Consider the following 22,657-nt stretch of genomic DNA (forward strand, 5'->3'; position numbering starts at 1 on the left):
TCCAGTGTGGACAACCTCAAGCCGTTGCGTCACGTCAACGGATGCGCCTGGTGTAGACAGGGTGTTAAGGTAGCAATTGCAGATTACCACTTGTTACAGTGTATCACAATGATTTTAATGCACTTTTTATTTGGCCTTTAAGTTTCCAAAAGAACATGACATTACACTAGATTCACGCACCCCTCTCTGTCTCACAATGTGCTAGTAGAGAGTTAAGACTTTAAGATTTTTTTTAATAACATGTTTTATATAGGTAGCAAAAAAAAACAAAAAAAAACTTCAGTAGCAAAATTGGCCTTAGAGTTGGTTGTTTCAATTCATTTCCATGAATCAGTTTGTAGGATGTTATGGGCAGAAGAATTAACAGTTTCTACGCAGAATGACTTAAATCCAGGATTTACACTGTTATTTTCTTCCAAGTTATTAAAACTAAGACACAGAGAGGCCCCCGAAATTCCTCAACGTTATAAATTAAAGACTCTGCCCTGCTGATGCCCAACGGTCAACCAAAATCGGGCATAAATGAGCTAGAGAATTATCAGCGCTCCGATAAGATAAGATCTGCGCTCCGTGCTCGAACAATATTTCAACATATTTGTGATATTATTTTCAATGGCAATGAGAATAGTATTACTCTAAAGAGTTAACAGATGCGTCATATCAACTCATATCAACTCATCAACGTGGCTGAGTTGATATGACGTACAGCTTAATTATTTCAATATTCCCCGAATTAATCATAATTCCCTTCTTGAGCTTAAATCCCTTACATATAAATTGTGAACAGATACAACGAGCCTGTTGTATTACATATTTAATGGTGGAGAATTTTTATTCAGATTTCTAATCTGATCATTTGTCATTTATCCTTCAAATCTGCCCATTACATTTAGCGTTCCATTATACAATTCTTACATATTATTGGTGATGAATGCTGGCAGTTGTAAATATACCCTGCCACAAAGTTGCTAATTTCTTACAGTTCAAACTGTCTGTTTCTATGAATTCATTTTCAAGGAGACTGCTGATTTCAAGGTTTATAGTGAATAAGGAGTTACATTGTGGTCTGTTTCTCACTCAAAACTGACTGTATCACTTTAGAAGAAATAGATTAAACCACTCGAGTCGTATAGATTACCATTTTGCTGCCTTATGCCCTTTCTGGAGCTTGAAAGTTTTTGGACACCATTGACTTGTATTGTATGGATATACTATAATCACATCATATATCCTTGAAAATATCTTTATTTGTGTTCTGCAGAAGAAGTTTGAGATGGCATAAAGGTGAGAAAGTCATGACAGAATTATAATTTTTGAGTAACTATTTTTAGAACTATTCCTTTCAGAGCAAATGTATAAATATTGAGGTACCAAATATTGTCAAAAGGTTGAGAAATATTGCAATATAATTGTTTCAGCTGTATCGTCCATCCTTAGTACACTAACAGCCTGTGAGTGTGCGTGTGTGAGTATGATTTTTGGCTGTGAAACAGCATATAGATGAGGATTAAAGGCAAAGCTGCCACATCTTCTGCTGCACACTGACTTCGACATGTACTGTAAGACAGAGCAGAATCACAGTATCAAAGCTGTTCCTGGAGCACGCGCACACATGCACACGTTCAGCCAGAGACACAGAGCAGAATAAAAGTTACTCCTGAAGCCTCCCTCTCACACTTACTCCAGCACACACACACACACACACACACACACACACACACAAATGTGGGTTAGAAAACGGGAAATAAGAAACAAGAACAGAGCATGAACACATCAGAACAGCCGCTCACTTCCGTTACAAACACTTCTGAAGATATACAAAGTGATATAAAGAGAGTTGAGAAGAAAGAACAAACTGATGGATGTTGTCAAGAGGGTCATCAAAAGAAAGATGGGCCAAAAGTTTTTTTTAAATAATAATAATTAAGAGAGATATTTATGTCAAAATTATTTTCAGAATATTTCTTCTAGATTCACAGTCATTATACTATGTTTTTGTGAATGCAAGATTTAAAGCATTTTAATAAGTAGTAGCAGTGAAAGTGAATGTAGTGAATGAAGCAGTGTTTTCTGCAACAAGATTGAAACTGAAGAAACAGAAGCATCAGTCTGATGTTAAATCTGAGCTTCAATAGGTCAAATACAAACCAACCAAAGAAAAACTCACACACCAGAACTTTTTCAGAAAGTATTGATTCAATGATATTTCTGCACTGAGAAAGATGGAGCTGGTGTATGTGTGTTTCTGTAAAAGGGCTACGGAGGTTGCTAATCAGCTGTCTTCATTGTCCACCACTCACTTGCATCAACAACATACACACTCGTGTGTGTGTGTGTGTGTGTGTGTGTGTGTGTGTGTGTGTGTGTGTCTCTGCACTTCACACATTATGAGTGAATAAAAGTTTGCCTTAAAACATTCTGATAAGATTTCAGTGTAAATACACATGGAGAGAGAGAGGGGGGCGGGGAGGGTGGTTAGAGACACTGAAAAATAGAAAGCTGAGTTGCTGTGGAAGGAGGATGTACAGACAGAGAGTGTTGCTGTGACAACAATATGTTGTATTTGTGTGGGATTATTTCTTTTTGCCAACCTTACTCCTCTTTCCTACTTTATTTTTGTCTTCTAATCCCTCCCTCTCTGGTGTTTTTCCAAATACAAATCTATGAGCACTAGCATTTGCACCTGTTTTTTTCATGCTCTCTGTCCTCATAGGGCAGTGGCTGTCAAAGTGTGGGGCATGCCCTCTAAGGGGGCGGGGATGGAGAGGTATTTTAAGGGGTATGTGGAAGACTGCCCCATTCTCGAATCTCTTTCACATTCTCACATTTAAATTTGCCATGGTGACAGAAGAACAAAGATCCAATTTGTGCGATTTCTGTGGTGTCAGCCTGTCAGGTGCATTCACTGCACTGCACTTATGTGAAAACAGTGAAAACTAATGGAATGAATTCCATTTTTATTGTATTTTTTAATTGTATTTTTTTATTTTTTTGTGACATGAAGCTGAACTTATTTTTATTATTATTTTTATTTATTTTTTTATCATCTTTTTGATCATTTTATATGGTGGGGGCATGACCAAAAAATATTGAGATCCACTGTCGTAGGGGTTGATGCTAGAGTTTTTGTAAAATGAGTTTATGGAAGTGGGATATTTCACCTGAAAGTTATAATTCTGTCATCAACCGTCTTGTCATTCCAAACCCATTTGACTTTATCAAACTTTATATAAATTGTGCATACATGCATGATCTTTATTCCCCTCCTTGTCCACTACCTGAAATAACCATATATGGAGCATACAATGCTTTTTTATTATGCATAACCTCATCTGCATTTAATTTACATATGCATATTGCCATTCTAACATGTGACACTACCCCATGGTGCTAAACAAGGAAAATATGAGGTTATGCAAACAATAAATGTCACTTCCAAAAATCATTTTCTTTGTATTGTTTTCCAGTAAGAAAATATAAAAAGATGAATTTGCATAAGAAGCACAAATTGTGGTAACACTTTACAATAAGGTTCCATTCGTTAACGTTAGTTTAATTATCATGAACAAACAATTAACATTATATTTTTACAGCATTTATTAATTTTAGTTAATGTTAGTTAGTCAATTGTTCTTTGTTAGTCCATGTTAGTTCATACTGCTTTAACTAATGTTAACTAGTATAACTTTAGAATTTAAAAATGTATTAGAAAATTTTTTAATTAACATTAACTAAGATTAATAAATGCTGTTAAAGTATTGTTCATTGTTAGTTCATGTTAACTAATTTTGTTAATTCATGTTAACAAATGGAACCTTATTGTAAAGTGTTACCCAAATGGTATAATATATTTCATTGTTTCTTTTTTTTTTTTTTTTTCTCCAGAGAAAGCATCTTGAATATAAGAGTATTATTCTCTATTGACCATTTTCCCTTGTTTTAAGCATAAGCCCAGTCTAACTTATGCAACATTGCTTTTCAGATAAACTGGTTTTAAAGTTGTTTAAATATTTTTACTGGAAACAAAACTAAGATACTGATTAAGAATATAATTTTTTTCCAGAGTAAAATCAAAACACTTGTCTGATATTACTGAAATCACGGATCTCTGAAAGGACCATTTAAAAATAAAATTTTCAAAGCTCACCACTTCCTTCACATTTGACTTATAACACCTAAATACTGCAATGGTATTTTACATAATGTTGAGTAGGCCACGGACAGGATTATCAGTGCAACCACGGTTGGGGTTATGTGTGAAAGGAAACCCATTTTCTGTGCAATGCTGTACAGTGCTGTACACTTAAAAATAAAGGTTCTTTATCAGAATGTATGATTCCATGAAGAAACTTTAACATCAACAGAACCTTCCCATTGCACAAAAAATACTTTGTAGTGGAAAAAATTTTCTTCTTACTAAATGGTTTTATATATATATATATATTAAGAACCTTTCACTAAAAGCTTCTTTTGGGAACCAAAAATTGTTCTTCTATGGCATCGCAGTGAAACCCCATTTTGGAACCTTTATTTACATGCCACCAACAGCACACCTGAATGGAGCAGTAAAAAACAGTGTAGACTGATCTATTCAGACAGCTGACAAGAGACGTTTACACAGCTCAATGGTCTGTTCGACTACCCAACATGTCCTACAGTTTGTGTCATTATACTGTCTTGCCAGGTCATCAGGCCATCTCATGTTTTTCAGAGTCAAAGTGTACATCACAGATTGATCTTTCAAGTGAAAATGTTATCTTTTAACTCAGGGCATTCTTCTTTTCTTCTATTTTGAACACAATTCCAAGAGTATGGCCCAGAGGAATTGACATGATCATGAGCCAAGAAATTCTAGCTGTCATTAAAAACATGCTTCTCCAGTAGAATGTTATGGGAAATGTCTTCCACATTCATTACCACTCTTTCATTTTAAAAATTCAAATTAAGTTATTAAGCCTGGATGGGGATCACTTCAGATTTGAGTGCATAACTCAATACATGAGGAATGCATTTTTATTTTAAATGTGAATAAATTTAAAAAAGCAAAGTTTGAAACACATGCAATGCATTTCTTGGCCACTGGAGTTGCTGGAGCCACTTTTAATATATCCCGATTTGTGCGTGAGAAATGGCACAAGCATCTTTCAGTAACCATTTTGTGTGTATGCAACATTTATACATCAGGCACTTGGGTTCATAAAAAAATTTAGTATCTGTGTATATTCACTGTAGACTAGAGTAATTTTAACTGAGATCAAGATCACAATAAACTGACTATGAATTTGTTCTAGTAGTGCTAAGTAAATACTTGCCACTAAAACCTTTATGCAATTTTTTTTTTTTTTTTCAAAAACAACAAACCATCACTTCTATCCGCTTTCACCTCTATGCAATGTAAAGCAATGTGAAAGTAAATACCCTGACTGGAAAACAGCAGCAGGCTTTTGCTATGAATCACAGGATAGTACCCAGTCAAGGGAAATGGTAGATTTTACCTAATCCTGTTGTCATGTGATACCTGCTACTTTTCTCAGCGCTTCTCAGGATGGACCAGTCACAGTCATTTGTGATTCAGGAAAAACCATTATTTATTGAATTTTTATATTGTAGGGATGGGTTGAGATTATACTCTTTGGTGTTTAAATGCCTCAAGGTAGACAAAAAAAGTCCTGCATTTAAATGCGACTCAATGGAAAATTCAGCACTCTGGGCCACGATGTGCCCCCATGAGGAAGACCGTTTTGTTACCCATAGGAAACAGTTTATAGCTAGTAACATTTGTTGCCCAATGGCACACATGCTCCTACATAATCCAGATGTTTTGTGTAGCTTTTCTCGCTGTAATCCTCTGCTCCTCATGACATCACCGTCACTCAGGATTTAATATGTTGTATATGTGCAAGCATATTTATGTGTACTGTATGTATGTATGTATGTCTGTATAATTAACAGATTTCCTAAAAAATAAAGCACACATACACACACATTAAACATTGTGAAAACTAATAGATAAGCATGAAAGTAGGTATTTCCTTTAAGGAAGCTTCGAGTAAGGCTTCACTGAGGTACAGTAGATTAATGGAAGTATATGCGCATGCTCTTTTTCCTCATGGCCTCGGGAATAAGCAGTGATTTCATGTCCAATAAATATTAGATGTGGAGCCTTGCCTTGTCCCTCTGGTGCATGCACACACATGCACACACATGCACACACATGCACACAGTCTCTCTTTGATAAGTAGATTTGATCCACAACAGACAGTGTCGAGCTTTATGGGTTTAAACAGTCATACAGACTATAGATGAGATCACTGAGGTAAACCAGACAGGACAGATATATATATATATATATATATATATATATGATAGATATATGACAGACAGACAGACAGACAGACAGATAGATAGATAGACATTTAAATACTGTAGATAGACAGTCAGACAGACATATAGACAGGCAGACAGATAGATAGATAGATAGATAGATAGATAGATAGATAGATAGATAGATAGATAGATAGATAGATGATGGACGGACAGACAGGCAGACAGACAGACAGACAGATAGATGATAGACAGACAGACAGATAGGTAGATATATGATAGACAGATGGATGGACAGACAGGCAGACATACAGACAGACAGACAGACAGTTAGATAGATAGATAGATAGATAGATAGATAGATAGATAGATAGTTAGATAGACAGACGACGGACAGACAGACAGACAGATGATAAACAGACAGACAGACAGACAGACAGGTAGATATATGATAGACGGATGGACAGATAGGCAGGCACCGTCCACAACAGACAGTGTCGAGCTTTATGGGTTTAAACAGTCATACAGACTATAGATGAGATCACTGAGGTAAACCAGACAGGACAGATATATATATATATATATATATATATATATATATATATATATATATATGATAGATATATGACAGACAGACAGACAGACAGACAGATAGATAGATAGATAGATAGATGACGGACAGACAGACAGACAGACAGATAGGTAGATATATGATAGACGGCCGGACAGACAGACAGACAGACAGACAGGCATGCAGACAGACAGACATAGATAGATAGATAGATAGATAGATAGATAGATAGACATTTAAATACTTTAGACAGACAGACAGACAGATAGATAGATAGATAGATAGATAGATAGATAGATGACGGACAGACAGACAGACAGATAGATGACAGACAGATAAATAAGTAGATATATGATAGATAGACAGACAGACAGACAGACAGATGGATGGATAGATAGATAGATAGATAGATAGATAGATAGATGACGGACAGACAGATAGATAGCTACATGACAGACAGACAGACAGATAGATAGATAGATAGATAGATAGATAGATAGATAGATAGATAGATAGATGACAGACGGACAGACAGATAGATGATAGACAGACAGAAAGATAGGTAGATATATGATAGACAGACAGACAGACAGACAGATAGATATATGACAGACAGACAGACAAGCAGGCAGACGGACGGACGGATGGACGGACGGACGGACAGACAGACAGAAAGATATATAGATATATGGATAGATAGATAGATAGATCTCTGTCTCTCTGGAGGGATGTTCGTCTTCTAGCCTGCCCAGATGTCTTCAGCTATTTGTCAGCATTTCAACAGGTTCCCTGCTCTTTTCCTTTACCTCTTGCATTCTTCTCCTCTTCTCACCCTCCCTCTCTTTCTATCTCTCCCCTGTGAGGGATCGATCAGTGCTTTCAGGTCATTAACATGCATCTCTGTCACTCTATCTGCTCCCTAATCAGTCCTCAATGTCAGCAGAGACGAGGGAATAGAGAAAAAGAGTAACATTCAGATGAAAGAGTCATAGATAGAAGATGCTTTACAGCAGGATAAGGAGAGATATTGTGAGAAAGCAAAAGAGGACTGAGAACTTAAAGCGAAGAATAGAACAATAAAAACATGTGATGAGTGATAAACATATAGTTATCTTGGATACACTAATCTTGGATTTGTGTTTTCTATCCCTCAACAGAGGGTTGTGTGCATAACGAAATAAGCACAGCTGTGGTTGCAATGTTTAAATATGATTTGCTCTCTCTGCAGTCTAATAAACACATCAATCTGGTTAACTCACGTTATCAGTCCCTCTCTCCCCCTCACCAATCTTATACTATGAACTTTCTGATTAATTTAATTTAATATGCTTTCATTTGACCTTAAAGTTATGAATGGGTTATAAATTATATGTACTCAACAAAAGTATTTTTTTTTCTGTGTGTGTGTGTGTGTGTGTGTACATATTGTTTTTGTGTACATACATACTAGAATTTGAGGACAAATTTGTCCCTAGGAGTCAATTGAATCTGACAGACATCACCAAGACATCTGATATTTGGGGATGTCCTCATTTGAAAAAAAAAAAAAAAACTCATAAATAAATAAACAAATAAATATATTTATACATTATAAATATAAATAAATACATACAGTATATGGGTGTTCTTTCAAACTCTGGGCACTTTCATGTCCCAGGGGTTGATTTTTATTAACACAAACAGATTTCAATCACTTTTTGATATATGGTCTCTTAGGAGGTATTTACACTTGGTCACTTTATGCGTTTTTGCTGAAATGATAGCTATCTGATCATGAAAAGACCAAGTGTAAAATATTTATTTGATGCAGATCGCTGACAAAACTGAAACTAAACACTGACAATGAGGCAGCTGACGCACATGGACATATCTTACCTATGGCATTTCCTGTAGTGCATGTAAACTGTTGGACAGTGTTAGTAGACAAAAAATAAAATTAAATAGTGAGAGTGTGAAAAATGTTTAACTACACTTTATTACTTTTATCAGAATTCAAAAAAGGGACCGAAGTTGAAGATACATACACACACACACACACACACACACACACACACACACACACACACACACACACATGTTGGTGCAGCTATCCTTATGAGGACTCTCCATAGACATAATAGTTTTTATACTGTACAAACTATAGATTCTATCTCCTAACCCTAACCCTACCCCTAAACCTAACCCTCACAGAAAACTCTCTGCATTTTTACATTTTCAAAAAAACATAATTTAGTGTGATTTATTAGCTATTTTCCTCATGGAGACCGACAAAATGTCCCCACAACGTCAAAAATTTCGGGTTTTACTATCCTTATGGGGACATTTGGTCCCCACAAAGTGATAAATACCTGCATACATACACACACACACATGCACACACACATCACCTTAACACCTTGAACTTCTTTGTTAAAGACAGTTCTTAAAATTCTCTATTCATACTCTGTACTTGTATTTAACAAGTGAATTACACTTCTCTCCATTACGTCTTAAGGGCACTGATTACATTTCTGTGGAGCAAAAGTCAGAAGAATGCATTTTTCTTGAAGAAAGCTACATGCTTCGCTCTGATTACTTAATCTGATTACTAGGTCGGTGAATAGGACTGTATGCAGTTACTCATTACACTGAAACTGATTAATGAATTCAAATGAGTGATTCTACCACATGAATTTATCTTGAATGTATTCATCAAGGCATTTTAGGTCAATTACAGACAATGAAGAAGTTTAAAAAATTTAGTGTAACTTGTGATTGATCTAAATGTGAAGTTGACAAAGACTGCTTGTGAGAGTGGCACTGGAACTACTTTTGTGTGTGTGTGTGTGTATGTGTGTGTGTGTGTGTGTGTGCACGTGTCTGTGTTTTTTAGAATCACATAATACCACTAGCATCCAGACAAAGCATCTGGATCAGTAAAGGCCATAGAATTGATACTCTTGCTTCAGAAACACACATGCATTTATACTGTTCATCATCTTTCTAACACACACTATACCCAACACTATATGGAAAGTAACCAAAACATGCAGTAGTAAAAATAAAAGTACTTTTAGTTCCCTATCTGTCACTCACTCAACGTTGTGTCGATGTAATGACACTAGGGGTCACTCTTGGGAGCCCGAGACACCTCTGGTCTTTGATAAAAGGCCAATGAAAATTGGCAAGTGGTATTTGCATGCAACTCCCCGGACATTCGGGTATAAAAGGAGCCGGTATGCAACCACTCATTCAGATTTTCTCTTCGGACATGCTCACTGAGCTGAATTCCCACGACTGTTCATTCACCTCTGCTGGATCTGACGGCGCATTTCAGCGGCTTCTCCCCCCTCTGCACTGGTGCACTGCAGAGAATGCCCCTGGGCGCTTCGGCAGAAATAAAAGAGTATATTTCGCTAAAAGAGTATATTTCTCTAAAAGAGCGGCACACATGGAACGTCTTTTTAATGACGCGTCTTTTTAAAGATGCCTTTCCTTTGTGTTATTCCTGGTTGCGCTCGTTATCTCTCGCCTTCTGACGGTCACGATCACTGTGTACGTGGATGGATCATGTACTCATTGCGAGAACATGTCCATGGCAACAATGTGGTCGTGGCTTACCTTCGTAAGAAAGCAAGCCACCCCAGAGGCTCCCCACCTCAGTCCTTCTACCCACTGGTATGAGGCCAGTGCGGCTAGCACTGGGGGCGATTTGGGGATCCCAATGAGACCATCTCCGCCGGGTATCCCCCCACGGACCTCCCATTCCCCAGCACGCTTGTCTGCCCCGATCGGGCTTCCGGATGAGTCCGCCGGCTCGTCTCACGTTGAGTTCAACCTCTTATTCGGAGCCCGCGAAGGTGATGAGCTCTCGAGCGCAGCATCGGAGAGCGGGCTCATCCAGTTGGACACGGAAGCCTCAGCTGGGCTCCTCCCTTCAGGTGCAGTCGCCCAGTCACAGGCTGACGCAGAGATGATGACATGCTTTCCCGGGCAGCCGTGAGCGTCGGGCTAGAGTCGAATCCTCCACTCTCCCCTGAACCCTCGCGGCTCGATGATTGGTTCCTGGGCTTGCGGCGCCACTCAAAGCCACGCCCCGTTCCTTTCTTCACGGAAGTGCATGAAGAGCTGACAAGGTCATGGGAAGCACTTTTTACTGCCTGGTCCCGATCTTTCAGCTTCCATGCCCTCACTACCCTCGATGGTGGGGCAGCCAAGGGCTATTCGGCAATCCCCCTGGTGGATAAAGGCGCTCGCAGTGCACCTATGCCCGCAGAGCGCCGCCACCTGGCGCGGGCGCCCAAAGCTCCCGTCCAAGGCCTGTAGGTTTACATCGTCTCTGACGGCCAAGGCCTACGGTGCCGCTGGACAAACCGCCTCTGCCCTGCACGCCATGGCTCTCCTGCAAGTCTGCCAAGGCGCTAAAGGAACTGCACGAGGGTAGTTCCGCCCCGGGATTGATGCAGGAGCTGTGCTCGGCGACCGACCTTGCTCTCTGGGCGACGAATGTCATGGCGTGGTCTCTCGGGCGGGCGATGTCCACCTTGGTGGTCCAGGAGCGCCACCTTTGGCTCAACCTGGTCGAGATGGGAGAGGCCGACAAGGCACAGTTCCTTGCTGCCCCCATTTCCCAAGTTGGCCAGTCCGGCGACACAGAGGACTTTACCCAGCAGTTCTCAGTGGTGAAGCAGCAGACGGAGGTTATCCGACACATCCTGCCCCGGCACGGCTCAAGATCCCGCACCCTGTCTGCTCGTCGCCAAGGGTGTCCCCCTGCGGTGACTGCACTGGCTCCGCCGCAGCCTGCCCCTGCAGCCCGGCCCCACAGAAAGCAGACGCCACCTGTCTCGCAGTCGTCAAGGACCCGCAAAAGGCTTCGAAGCGCCCCTGAGATGGGCGACTCAGGGACGACAAAACCTGCTGCTCTGGAGCTGGTAAACAGACCACTCCAACCCCCGGTCGAGGGCTGGGAGGAGAATCTTTTGTTACCTTTGCATTTAATTGCGCTGCATGCCCAAGTGGCTGCAGTACCCAAGAGTTCAGCAAGAATGGTTTCCTTGTTCTCTGGGTCACATATCCAGTGTGCACGGCCAACATCACGACCACCGTCCACCACTCTATTTGGCAGGTTTGGCGCTCCAGCGGCGGTCTCTCCGCCCCTGAGTGCCCAGCTGTGGCACAAATCCGCCCCCGATGTGACAGTCTCCATGGGTCACGAGGACAGGCCTCTTCCTCCCCCGTCCCAGGCTGTTCCGGGGGTGGTCACAAGGAGCCAGGTAAGTACTTCGATGTCCCTGAACTCAGCACGGCCACGACACGGTGTGGCACCTCAGGCTCTGCCCCGCCGCGAGGCCCCACCCGCTGGTACATCTGACGAGATTGTCCCTCCGGCCGAGATGAAGAAAGGGTTTTACAGCCCCTACTTCTTTGTACCGAAAAAAGGCGGTGGGTTGCGGCCAATCTTGAACCTGCGAGTACTGAACCGGGCTTTACACGGACTCCGTCCTAGATGCTGACGCAAAGACACTCTAGCGAGCATCTGGCATCAAGATTGGTTCGCGGCGGTAGACCTGAAGGACGCGTACTTCCACGTCTCTATTCTACCTCGACACACACCCTTCCTACGGTTTGCATTCGAGGGTCGGGCATTTCAGTACAAGGTCCTACCTTTCGGTCTGTCCTTGTTCCCTCGTATCTTCACGAAGTTTGCAGAGGCAGCCCTTGCCCCGCTAAGGGAAGTGGGCATTCGCATCCTCAACTACCCCAACGGTTGGCTAATCCTAGCTCACTCTCGGGATGTGTTGTGTGCACACAGGGACCTGGTGCTCTTGCGCCTCAGCCGACTAGGTCTTCGGGTCAACTGGGAAAGGAGCAAGCTCCTCCCGGTTCAGAGCATCTCTTTTGTCGGTTTGGAGTTGGACTCACGAACGAGCGTGCACAGTCGGTGCTGACCTGTTTGAAGGTGTTCAAACAGAAAACAGCGGTTCCACTGAAATTTTTTCAGAGGCTCCTGGGGCATATGGCATCCTCAGCGGTGGCCACTCCGCTCGGATTGATGCATATGAGACCGTTTCAGCACTGGCTTCAGATTCGAGTCCCGAGATGGGCATGGCACCACGGGACACATCGTGTGGCCATCACACCGATCTGTCTCCGTCTCTTCAGCCCTTGGACTGACCTCACATTTCTACGGGCAGGCGTTCCCCTAGAGCAGGTGTCCAGGCACATCGTGGTCATGACAGATGCCTCCAAAACAGGCTAGGGTGCCGTTTGCAATGGGCACGCAGCCACCGGCTTATGGACGGGCCCGCAGCTGCATTGGCACATCAACTGCCTTGAGTAGCTGGCAATTCTGCTCACCCTGCGGAGGTTCCGGCCGTTGATCCAGGGCAAGTACGTGTTAGCTCGGACAGACGACGCCGCAACGGTAGCATATTTCAACCATCAAGGCGGTCTGCGCTCCCGTTGTATGTCACAACTCGCCTGCCATCTCCTCCTCTGGAGTCAGCAGCACCTCAAGTCGCTGCAAGCCACTCACATCCCGGGTGAACTCAACACTGCAGTGGACACGCTGTCACGGCAGGTTACCCTCAGGGGAGAGAGGAGACTCCACCCTCAGGTGGTCCAGCTGATCTGGAGTCGATTTGGACAGGCACAGGTAGACCTGTTCGCCTCCCAGGAATCCTCCCACTGCCCACTCTGGTACGCCCTGACCGAGGCACCTCTTGGTATAGATGCACTGGCACACAGCTGGCCCCCTGGACTGCGCAAATATGTGTTTCCAACAGTGAGCCTACTTGCACAGACCCTGTGCAAGGTCAGGGAGGACGAGGAGCAGGTCGTCCTGGTAGCACCCTACTGGCCCACCCCCGGCGAATTCCCCTGAGGAAGGACCTTCTTTCTCAGGGACGAGGCACCATCTGGCACCCGCAACCAGACCTCTGGAATTTCCTTGTCTGGCCCCTGGATGGGACGTGGAAGACCTAAGCGATCTACCACCCGCGGTGGTAGACACACTCACTCAGGCTAGGGCCCCCTCTGTGAGGCGCCTGTATGACTTTAAGTGGTGTCTGTTTGTTAAGTGGCGTTCTTCCCGTTGGGAAGACCCCCAGAGATGTGCAGTGGGATCGGTGCTTTCCTTCCTGCAGGAGAGGTGGGAAGGGCAGCTGTCCCCTTCCACCTTGAAGGTGTATGTAACCGCTATAGCGGCACACCATGACACAGTGGACGGTAAGTCCTTAGGGAAGCATGACCTGATCATCAGGTTCCTGAGAGGTGCCAGGAGGCTGAATCCCTCCAGACCGTGCCTCGTTCCCTCATGGGACCTCTAGTTTTTCAGGGTCTACAGAGAGCCCCCTTTGAGACTTTGCAGTCATCTGAGCTTAAGGCACTCTCCTTGAAGACTGCCCTCCTGACTGCACTCACTTCCATCAAGAGGGTAGGAGACCTGCAAGCATTCTTTGTCAGCGAAATGTGCCTGGAGTTCGGTCCGGACTACTCTCACGTGATCTTGAGACCCTGACCGGGCTATGTGCCCAAGGTTCCCACAACCCCTTTTAGGGACCAGGTGGTGAACCTGTGAGCACTGCCCAGGAGGAGGCAGACCCAGCCCTGTCGTTGCTGTGTCCGGTGCACACTTTACGCATCTATTTGGATCGCACGCAGAGCTTTAGGATCTCTGAGCAGCTCTTTGTCTGCTTTGGTGCACAGCGGAAAAGAAGCACTGTCTCCAAGCAGAGGATCGCCCACTGGATCATTGACGCCATAGCTATGACATATCACGCCCAGGACGTGTCGCCCCCGGTAGGGCTATGAGCCCATTCTACCAGGGGTGTAGCGGCCTCCTGGGATCTGGCCAGGGGTGCCTCTCTAACAGACATTTGCAGAGCAGCGGGCTGGGCAACACCCAACACCTTTGCGAGGTTCTACAACCTCCGGCTGGAACCGGTTTCGTCCCAGGTAGTGGCATGCAATATAAGTGGATAAGCCTGGGATAGCCGGTTGGGTGTATCACTTGCACATAGTGCCTTTCACCTCCTCTGAGCTGAAGACATGCGCCATTAACTCCCAGTAGTGTTCACAAACTATGTTGCCTGGTTGACTTCCTCCGAGCCCTGTGGCAGTCGAGTTTTCGGAGAGACTCGCTGCCGGCCCAGTACACATGCTAACTAAAAGTCCTGTTCTCGGGTAGGTGCTCTGCATGTGGCGGTTCCCTGTAGGTAACCCCATGCGATGTATATCTTCCATAAATTCGTTTTCCTGTTGGCAAACTGCATCTTCCTTGGGCAGAGGCCCCTCTTCCCAAGTTTTAGGGAGTGGAAAAAAAGAAAGGGAAAAGAGACCATGACTGGGCTAGCCTGTCTTTATCCTTTGGGTAGTCGACTTGTCCCCAAAGGGCCACTCGACACTCATAACTATGTTGGGGGAGGTTACGGGTTGGCCTGGTGCGCTGGCTACGAGGCACACTGTTGTCTGCCCATCACACACTGCCAGTTCACATAACACAGTTCAGCCAGTTGCGGCGTTTTGTATATGGACCCCTAGTGTCACTACATTGACACAACGTTGAGTGAGTGACAGATAGGGAACGTCATGGTTACTTGTGTAACCTCCGTTCCCTGATGGAGGGAACGAGACGTTGTGTCCCTCCCGCCACAGCGCTGAACTACCCGCTGAAATACCCGGGACCTTGTCTTGGCTCCTCAGCATAAAACCTGAATGAGTGGTTGCATACCAGCTCCAGCAGGCAAATACCACTCGCCAATTTTCATTGGCCTTTTATCAAAGACCAGAGGTGTCTCGGGCTCCCAAGAGTGACCCCTAGTGTCACTACATCGACACAACGTGTCGTTCCCTCCATCAGGGAAAGGAGGTTACACAAGTAACCATGACGTTTTAACCCAAAAGTATAATCATAACTTGATTTCATCAGGTCAGTGAGGGCCACATTTTTAACCCTCCTGTGATGTTTGTGTCATTTTTGACCCGTTTAAGAGTTGAAAAACCTATGACTTGTTTATTGTCACACTCTGGATGGAAGGAGGATGAAGACAGGAGTTGGACTGAATCCAAGTGCAATTTAATAACAAAACAAGACTATATACAAGAACTACAGAAAAAAACACTGAGCACTATATAAGGCAAAACAAAGAAGAAGAATATCCAACGGCAAACACAAAAAAGAAGAAGAAGAACAGCTACTAACATATAGGGATATTAGTAGTGTGATAAAGGATGGTGATCTGAGATGAGACTCGATCCTGACTGAGTGAATGAGGGGAGTTTATAGAGAGTTCTTGATGATGAGGTGATTGGGAACAGGTGTGGCTGATTAGAGTGAGAGTGAGTAGGAGTGGATGATGGCTAAAGATAGGGAGACTGATGAGTGTGTGACATTTAAACTGTATTTATGCAGCGTCAGGGTGTTTTGGGTGGTTACTATGATATTCCTAGGGTGTTATTCACAGGCCCAAAGTAAAAAATAAACTATCCCAAAGTCAACTGAATGCTGTTGTACTGAATATCAGCACAGCTATGATTTAGCCATACTGATATTCAATGCAACAGCACAATTGCCAGTATGATATTGCTTATAGCAGTTATAAACAAGTTAATATTGAGTAACTTGCATTTAAGACACAATCTGGCCAGTCATTTTTTATTTTTATTTTTTCTTTGCTCTGCCATTGAAAAAAGTTCTAAAAGAAGCCAAAGCAAGATCAAACATTGCGTTTTGCCAAACAACTCACAGATGCTTATACGAAATTCTGTGAAGACACCGGAACTAACAGATTTACAATTGACAATAATACACTGATCTTTCTTCCAGAATATTCATTGTTTTCTTAAAAGTAAAAAAAAAAAAAAAAAAAAATCTCTAAAGACAGCCTACAGTGAATCTCAAAGCTGATGGGAAGCATTAGAAAAATGATGCGGCATTATGAAGCAGCTTCTTGGTTTATTAATGCTTTAATTATTCATGTGCAGTCTTTTGAAGTGTGCTCAGTAAATGTAAGGAATCGATTTAAGACAGAGCTGTTTAAAACCTAACAGTTAAATTATTAATTTAGCTCAGTTTGTTGCATTTTAATCAAGAGACCCCTGACAGGGGATAGAAGTCCAGACTGTAAAATTGAGCTGGTAAAGTTTTCAGTCCAACTTTTCTGACATGTTTGTGATTTGCGTTGCTATATTTGATTTGTGTTTTGCAAGAGTTTTGTGATTTATGCATGTGTCTGCGCTTGTGTGTGCACAAATAGGAAACTTTGTGTCAGTAAAAATATCCTAGAATAGCTTTCTCTCTCTCGCTCGCTTTCTCTCTCTTTCGTTCTGTCATCCATTTCAGGTTCTCTCTCTTCTCATATGTCATTCCCCTCCCATCTCTCCTTGGTGTTATCTTATGATGTCAGATTCCCAACATCCCAGATTCCCACATCAATTTCAAATGTGTTCTTTTTCTATTACTTTCACTCTCTCCTCTCTTGAAACAGAAAACAACACATCTACATTTCACTGTTGTCTCTTATACATGTCCCTTTATATATACATCTTATATATGGGAGACCGGGGCTAGTTGTCACACCTTTTACTCCAGTGAACATTTCTCGGGGTAGTTTTATATCTGAAACTCAATTTCTGTATAGACCTACAAACTTTGAGGTCTTGACTATAAAACGCTATTGGACATTTAAACCCAGGAAAACATACATTCATTTATGAACACAGTGACCCTATATGAACTAAAATGTCACAATGGGAACTCTGCCATTAAATAGCATAATATAGCCTATTTAGCTAAATTTAACACTGTAAAACAATTTGAAATACAAAAGTCACGAAACAGCAAAAATGTAAAAGGTAATACAAAAATAAAATAAAAAATCACGGCACGGCCACACCCTCGTCACAATTATATAAAATAACAAGACGTGACAGCTTGCCCCAATAGAAATGTGAAAACGTGCCATTTATGGAACATTTATTAAATTTCCCTTGTCCTAAGTAGTGGTCGACTGATATATCGCGAGGCTGATAGTCTGACTTTTTTAATTATCGGCATCGGACAATACATTTTCCCGTTTGGATGGTTTTTTTCTTGAGGGCTCCAAAAATCACCTGCTTGCATGTGAAGCATCTGAGACATGTAAATCACCAGTCACGGTCCGTTTTGTTTTTACGTGCAATCATGTTACTACAATAATAGACTGGTGTGCAACACAGTGTCATTTAAACGGTCCGCATATCAGAGCCGCAGCAGACTCGCTTGAGCTCATAATGTTAAATTGCTCGCCTGTTTCATTCTCCCTCTCTCTCCTCAACAGTTCCCTGTAACTTAACTGTCTTGTCTAATGATAAAAAGGCAAATATCATTAAAAGTAATATCATATACTGTCTGCAAATATGCACATATCTTGTTTAAACAGATGTAATAAACCAACCTCACACAACTTCAGCAGATCCAAAATCCTGAGGAACACTTATTTATTTACCTCTAAAGCCTCTCCTCAACAGTTCCCTGTAATGTTTCTAATGATAAAAGGCAAATACTAGTTTCCTTAAGAGTTCCATTCATTCAAAACAGATGTCAGTTAAGCCATTAACTGATTAGGCAGCAAGGTAGCAAGTCAGCTGCTTACGTTTTCTGATGCAGCCCAAGGTAAATGCGTGTCACGTGTGCTCTGTATGTACAATTGGTTTGATTCAATATATTTTGAGTAAATGCGATAGGTAATGTGGACATGCCATCATGGTTGCTGGACTACTGTGTGTACTGTTATTTCCTTCTTCCTAATATATTAACAATTTCTTCATGCGCAAATAAATTACTAAAATTTGATGACTAAACAGAAATATGAAGAAACTGCTATCTACCATTTAAAATATAATATAATTTTTTGTTTTGTGTGAAATTTAGTAAATATAGTGCTAAATAAGGTTTTATTATTATTATTTTTATCAGCAATTTTATGTTTGTTGTTTACTATATTAAATTGTGTGAAATATCGGCCACCCTGCTCTCTGGATATCAGCATCGGCCATTAAAAAAACATATCGGTCGACCACTAGTCCTAAGAACACAGTTCGACATTTCAGTCAAAATCTACGTTCATAATATAAAGTAGTTTACACTTGCCTAAATGTATCCTAGGGTTGTTTTATTGTGTTCACTTATTTTTCCAAAAAGTTATTAAAAAAAGTGATTATATTGACAATTTAGTTTGGAGGATAGAATTCACCAGTAATTGTGTAGTTTAGTCGTGAAGTATTCAGCAGCAAGATCCTTTCACTGCGTGTTGAGTGTAAAGGTTGTTCACGCAACCCATTTGTCATCGAATATGGTCTCTTTTAATACCCTTTATGTTCTTTACAATCAGTTGTTGATCAAAAACAACCACAAAAAAACATTTAAATCTAATCATGCATCACACAGATGAGGTAAAGCCATCTGAGTCCTCTCTAGGTAACGTGCTTATTTAAAGGCGCTGTTTACAGAAATGCTGTTTTTTGTTAAAGAAACAGTACAGGTTTTAGCACTTGTTCAACAAATCAATGTAAATACTTGTAAATAGTACAAATTATGCAATTTAACAATAAATATGTAACAAAAATAATGTATGACATTTTATATTTTCCTAATGTACCTAGTTAAAGGTCCCCTGTATAATTAACAGCATAAGCTGGGAGATTTCTTTTATATGTCAGCAAAAGGGACATTATAACTGAAATAAACCCATATGAATCGATCTCGAATAGAATTCAGAATCGAATCGAGAGCTTGTGAATTGGAATCAGGAAATCTGTATCAATACCCAGCTCTACACAGCAACGTAATTTTCCGGCGACACTTGTGTAAATGACAAACATGGGATCCGAGGAAGACTTTGCTATTTTATTCTCTGTTGCTTAGCTTTATTTCCAGACATTCCAGAGTTGTTGCTGTGTTTGTTTCCTTCACTTTTTATTACAACCTGCTGCTGAATTGCGCTGCAATAGTGGGGATTTCCTCTTACGTAAAACTCTGGGATTCCCCCAATGTACCAGCACATATACACAGACTTTAGGGACAATCGATATTTTACACTGGTGTGTATAAATGGGTGTAGTATATGTGACTTTCTCACTGGACTCCCAGAAATGTTGAATTCTTTCCGTTTTGTTGACTTGTTGTTGGGCTCCATACTATGACATTTGCTGTCCCGGTCTGTTCCACGCACACGCACTTTTCAAACACCCATCAGAATGCTGTTTATGCGTTTATATGACCACAATAATCCGCGTTCTCCGAGAGAAACCTAGGTGTGTATCCCTTAAACGGCATAAGGAAATCAGGGTTCTCATTTACATAACATTTTAGAAAGCCTCTTTCTGCAAAAACCCTGGAATAAACCATTTTCTTAAGTGCATGTAAACATTTGTAGTACATTACTAGGGTTACACATAATTCTAAAATAATATTATTTATGTAGAATACATTGAAAACATTCAGTTGTTCATATGCACGTCTGTTTGTGTTTCTGTGGAAGATGACGAGTCACTAACGAGTCATAGTAAAGACCCGGGTATACTTAGATTTTGTGCGTTCTGAATTGGATCACGCCTGGTAGAACACGTTGCCTTTCAAAGTATACTCAAATCTGGGCTGAGCACGGTCAGACTGTGCTGATGACGAAATTTGTATGAAGCATACTGTGCGTGAATTTGAATTTGTTGAGCTGAAAAGTGTTTTAAAAAGTAACTTAAAAAGTAATTAATGATGTGATTACTTTTTCAATAGAGTAATCAGTAAAATAATCTAATTACAATTTTTAGAGAAGAATTTAGTAATTTGTTGTGGATTACTTTCTTTGAGTAATTTACCCAACACTACTTGTGACAGTTTTCACATGTGACAACTAGCCCTGGTCTCTATACCTTTACTTTGCCTTTCCTTCCTGCACGCCTGTCTGTCTGATCTTTCAAAGTATCAGGTCACACCTCCCACAAGACACATAGCACACCTGCTCAATATTCACAGTTTTAGGAATATCACACATTACAACATGAACACTGAATTCGACAACAACGGCTTCTGGGGCCAGATCATTTTAAATTAATGAGTGCTCAATCAAAATGCCACATTATTAAGTTAAGATGTAAAACGTGCATACACTGCTGCACAGTCATGCGGGTGGGCTGATTTGATTACCAGGATGTGAGTACCTGTGTTGATTTTGTTGGTGTTGTTTAGTTGAATGTAAATGGAATTAATTAAGAAAATGTCATCAGGGATAACTGCCACACTCTCACCGGAGGATAAAATCAAATATATTACACCCATCTCCCGGGTCCCGTCCATATGTGTGTGTGTGTGTGTGTGTGTTTGCTTGAGTGTGTTTCAGCATATCTTCCTGAGCTCTTTGAGTAATGACTTGATGACACCGTCTAAGTCAGCCAACACGCCCCTTCCTGCCTTCTGCGATATTACCATATATCCTACAAAACAGTGACACACACACTCACACTCACTGTCAGTTGTCAGACAGATATTGATTGTATTTGCATGGTGTCTTAGGCTAGAAATATATGAGACTGTTTTATTGGAACTGCTGCAATGAGGCACCTGCCAAACCCAAATGCCATTACTCATCTAGCAAAGATCGATCACATCCTTACACACACACACACACACACGCACGGGCCATGCACACACTTAAACACATGAACCAGGCTCACATGCCATCGCAAAAGATTAAAGTGATAATTCATCCAAAAATGTGTAATTCAGTTATAGTTTTCTCAACCTCATGTTGTTCCAAACCTGTTTTACTTTTTTCTTCAGTTAAACACCAATAGTAGATTTAGGCAGAATGCTATTCTTTTCCATACGGTGAAAGTGAATGGTGACCAGGGGCTTTCAAGCTGCAAAAATGATAAAAAAGACCATAAAATTATCACAACAGTAGTCCATGACTCAGACACTATAGTCCAAGTCTTCTTAAGCAATACAATAGCTTTGTGTGAGGAACAGATCAAGGTTTAAGTCCTTATTCACTGAAAATCATCCCCTCCATTGTAGCTCTGAAATTTAATTCATTTAATTTGAATATGCACATATTCAAATTTGGCACATCATGAGTGGTTATGTTAAACATAAAAACCAATGACATTTGGCATCATTGACATAAAATCTGACACGACATAACGTATTTGAATATACATGAACATGAATGAGATATGAGAGCTGCAGTGGAGGAGAAGGTTATTAGAGAATTACAAGTTACATTTCTGTATTTCAACGGATAGTGTGGCTTCAGAAGACTTGGAATATAGTGCATAAGTTGCATAGACTAATTTTATGATACTTTTAGACATATTTAGAGCTTGATAGCCCCTGGCCTCCATTCACTTCCACCAACATTCTGCTAAACTTCTTTTGTTTTGTTTTCTACGAAAGAAAGAAAATTATACAAGTTTGGAATGACATGAGGTTGAGTAAATTATGACTGAATTTGTATTTTGGGGTGAGCTATTCCTTTTATTCATAATGGTTCAGTATTGTGGTGCGTATTATGGTTGATTGAGTGATGTTGGATAAATAGACCTGACATTTATAAGCACATTGTCTGATAATGACTGAATTAACATTCATCTTTACAGTGTAATCTTCAGATTATAACATGTATGATATTTTTATCTTAAAGGCTCTTCTGGAAACACAGACCATGTTGAGGTCATACATCTCAAACTTTACCTTCAACCTGGGCTTTTCTGGGAAATTCTTCCACACAGGTAATTGTGTACTAT

General features: G+C 41.2%; 1 protein-coding gene across 2 annotated transcripts in view; it reads left to right on the plus strand.

The window, feature by feature from the left end:
• LOC127445403 (bifunctional heparan sulfate N-deacetylase/N-sulfotransferase 4-like) overlaps positions 1 to 22,657 on the plus strand; it is a 98,870-nt gene that overhangs the window by 14,164 nt on the left and 62,049 nt on the right. For both annotated transcript variants that reach the window (XM_051705454.1, XM_051705453.1), the window contains one exon: positions 22,555 to 22,642. In XM_051705454.1, coding sequence (XP_051561414.1) covers positions 22,555 to 22,642 — 88 coding nt within the window. The remainder of the gene's footprint in view (positions 1 to 22,554; positions 22,643 to 22,657) is intronic.

Source organism: Myxocyprinus asiaticus, chromosome 8 (assembly GCF_019703515.2).
Source record: "Myxocyprinus asiaticus isolate MX2 ecotype Aquarium Trade chromosome 8, UBuf_Myxa_2, whole genome shotgun sequence".
In the NCBI taxonomy this organism is placed as follows: domain Eukaryota; kingdom Metazoa; phylum Chordata; class Actinopteri; order Cypriniformes; family Catostomidae; genus Myxocyprinus; species Myxocyprinus asiaticus.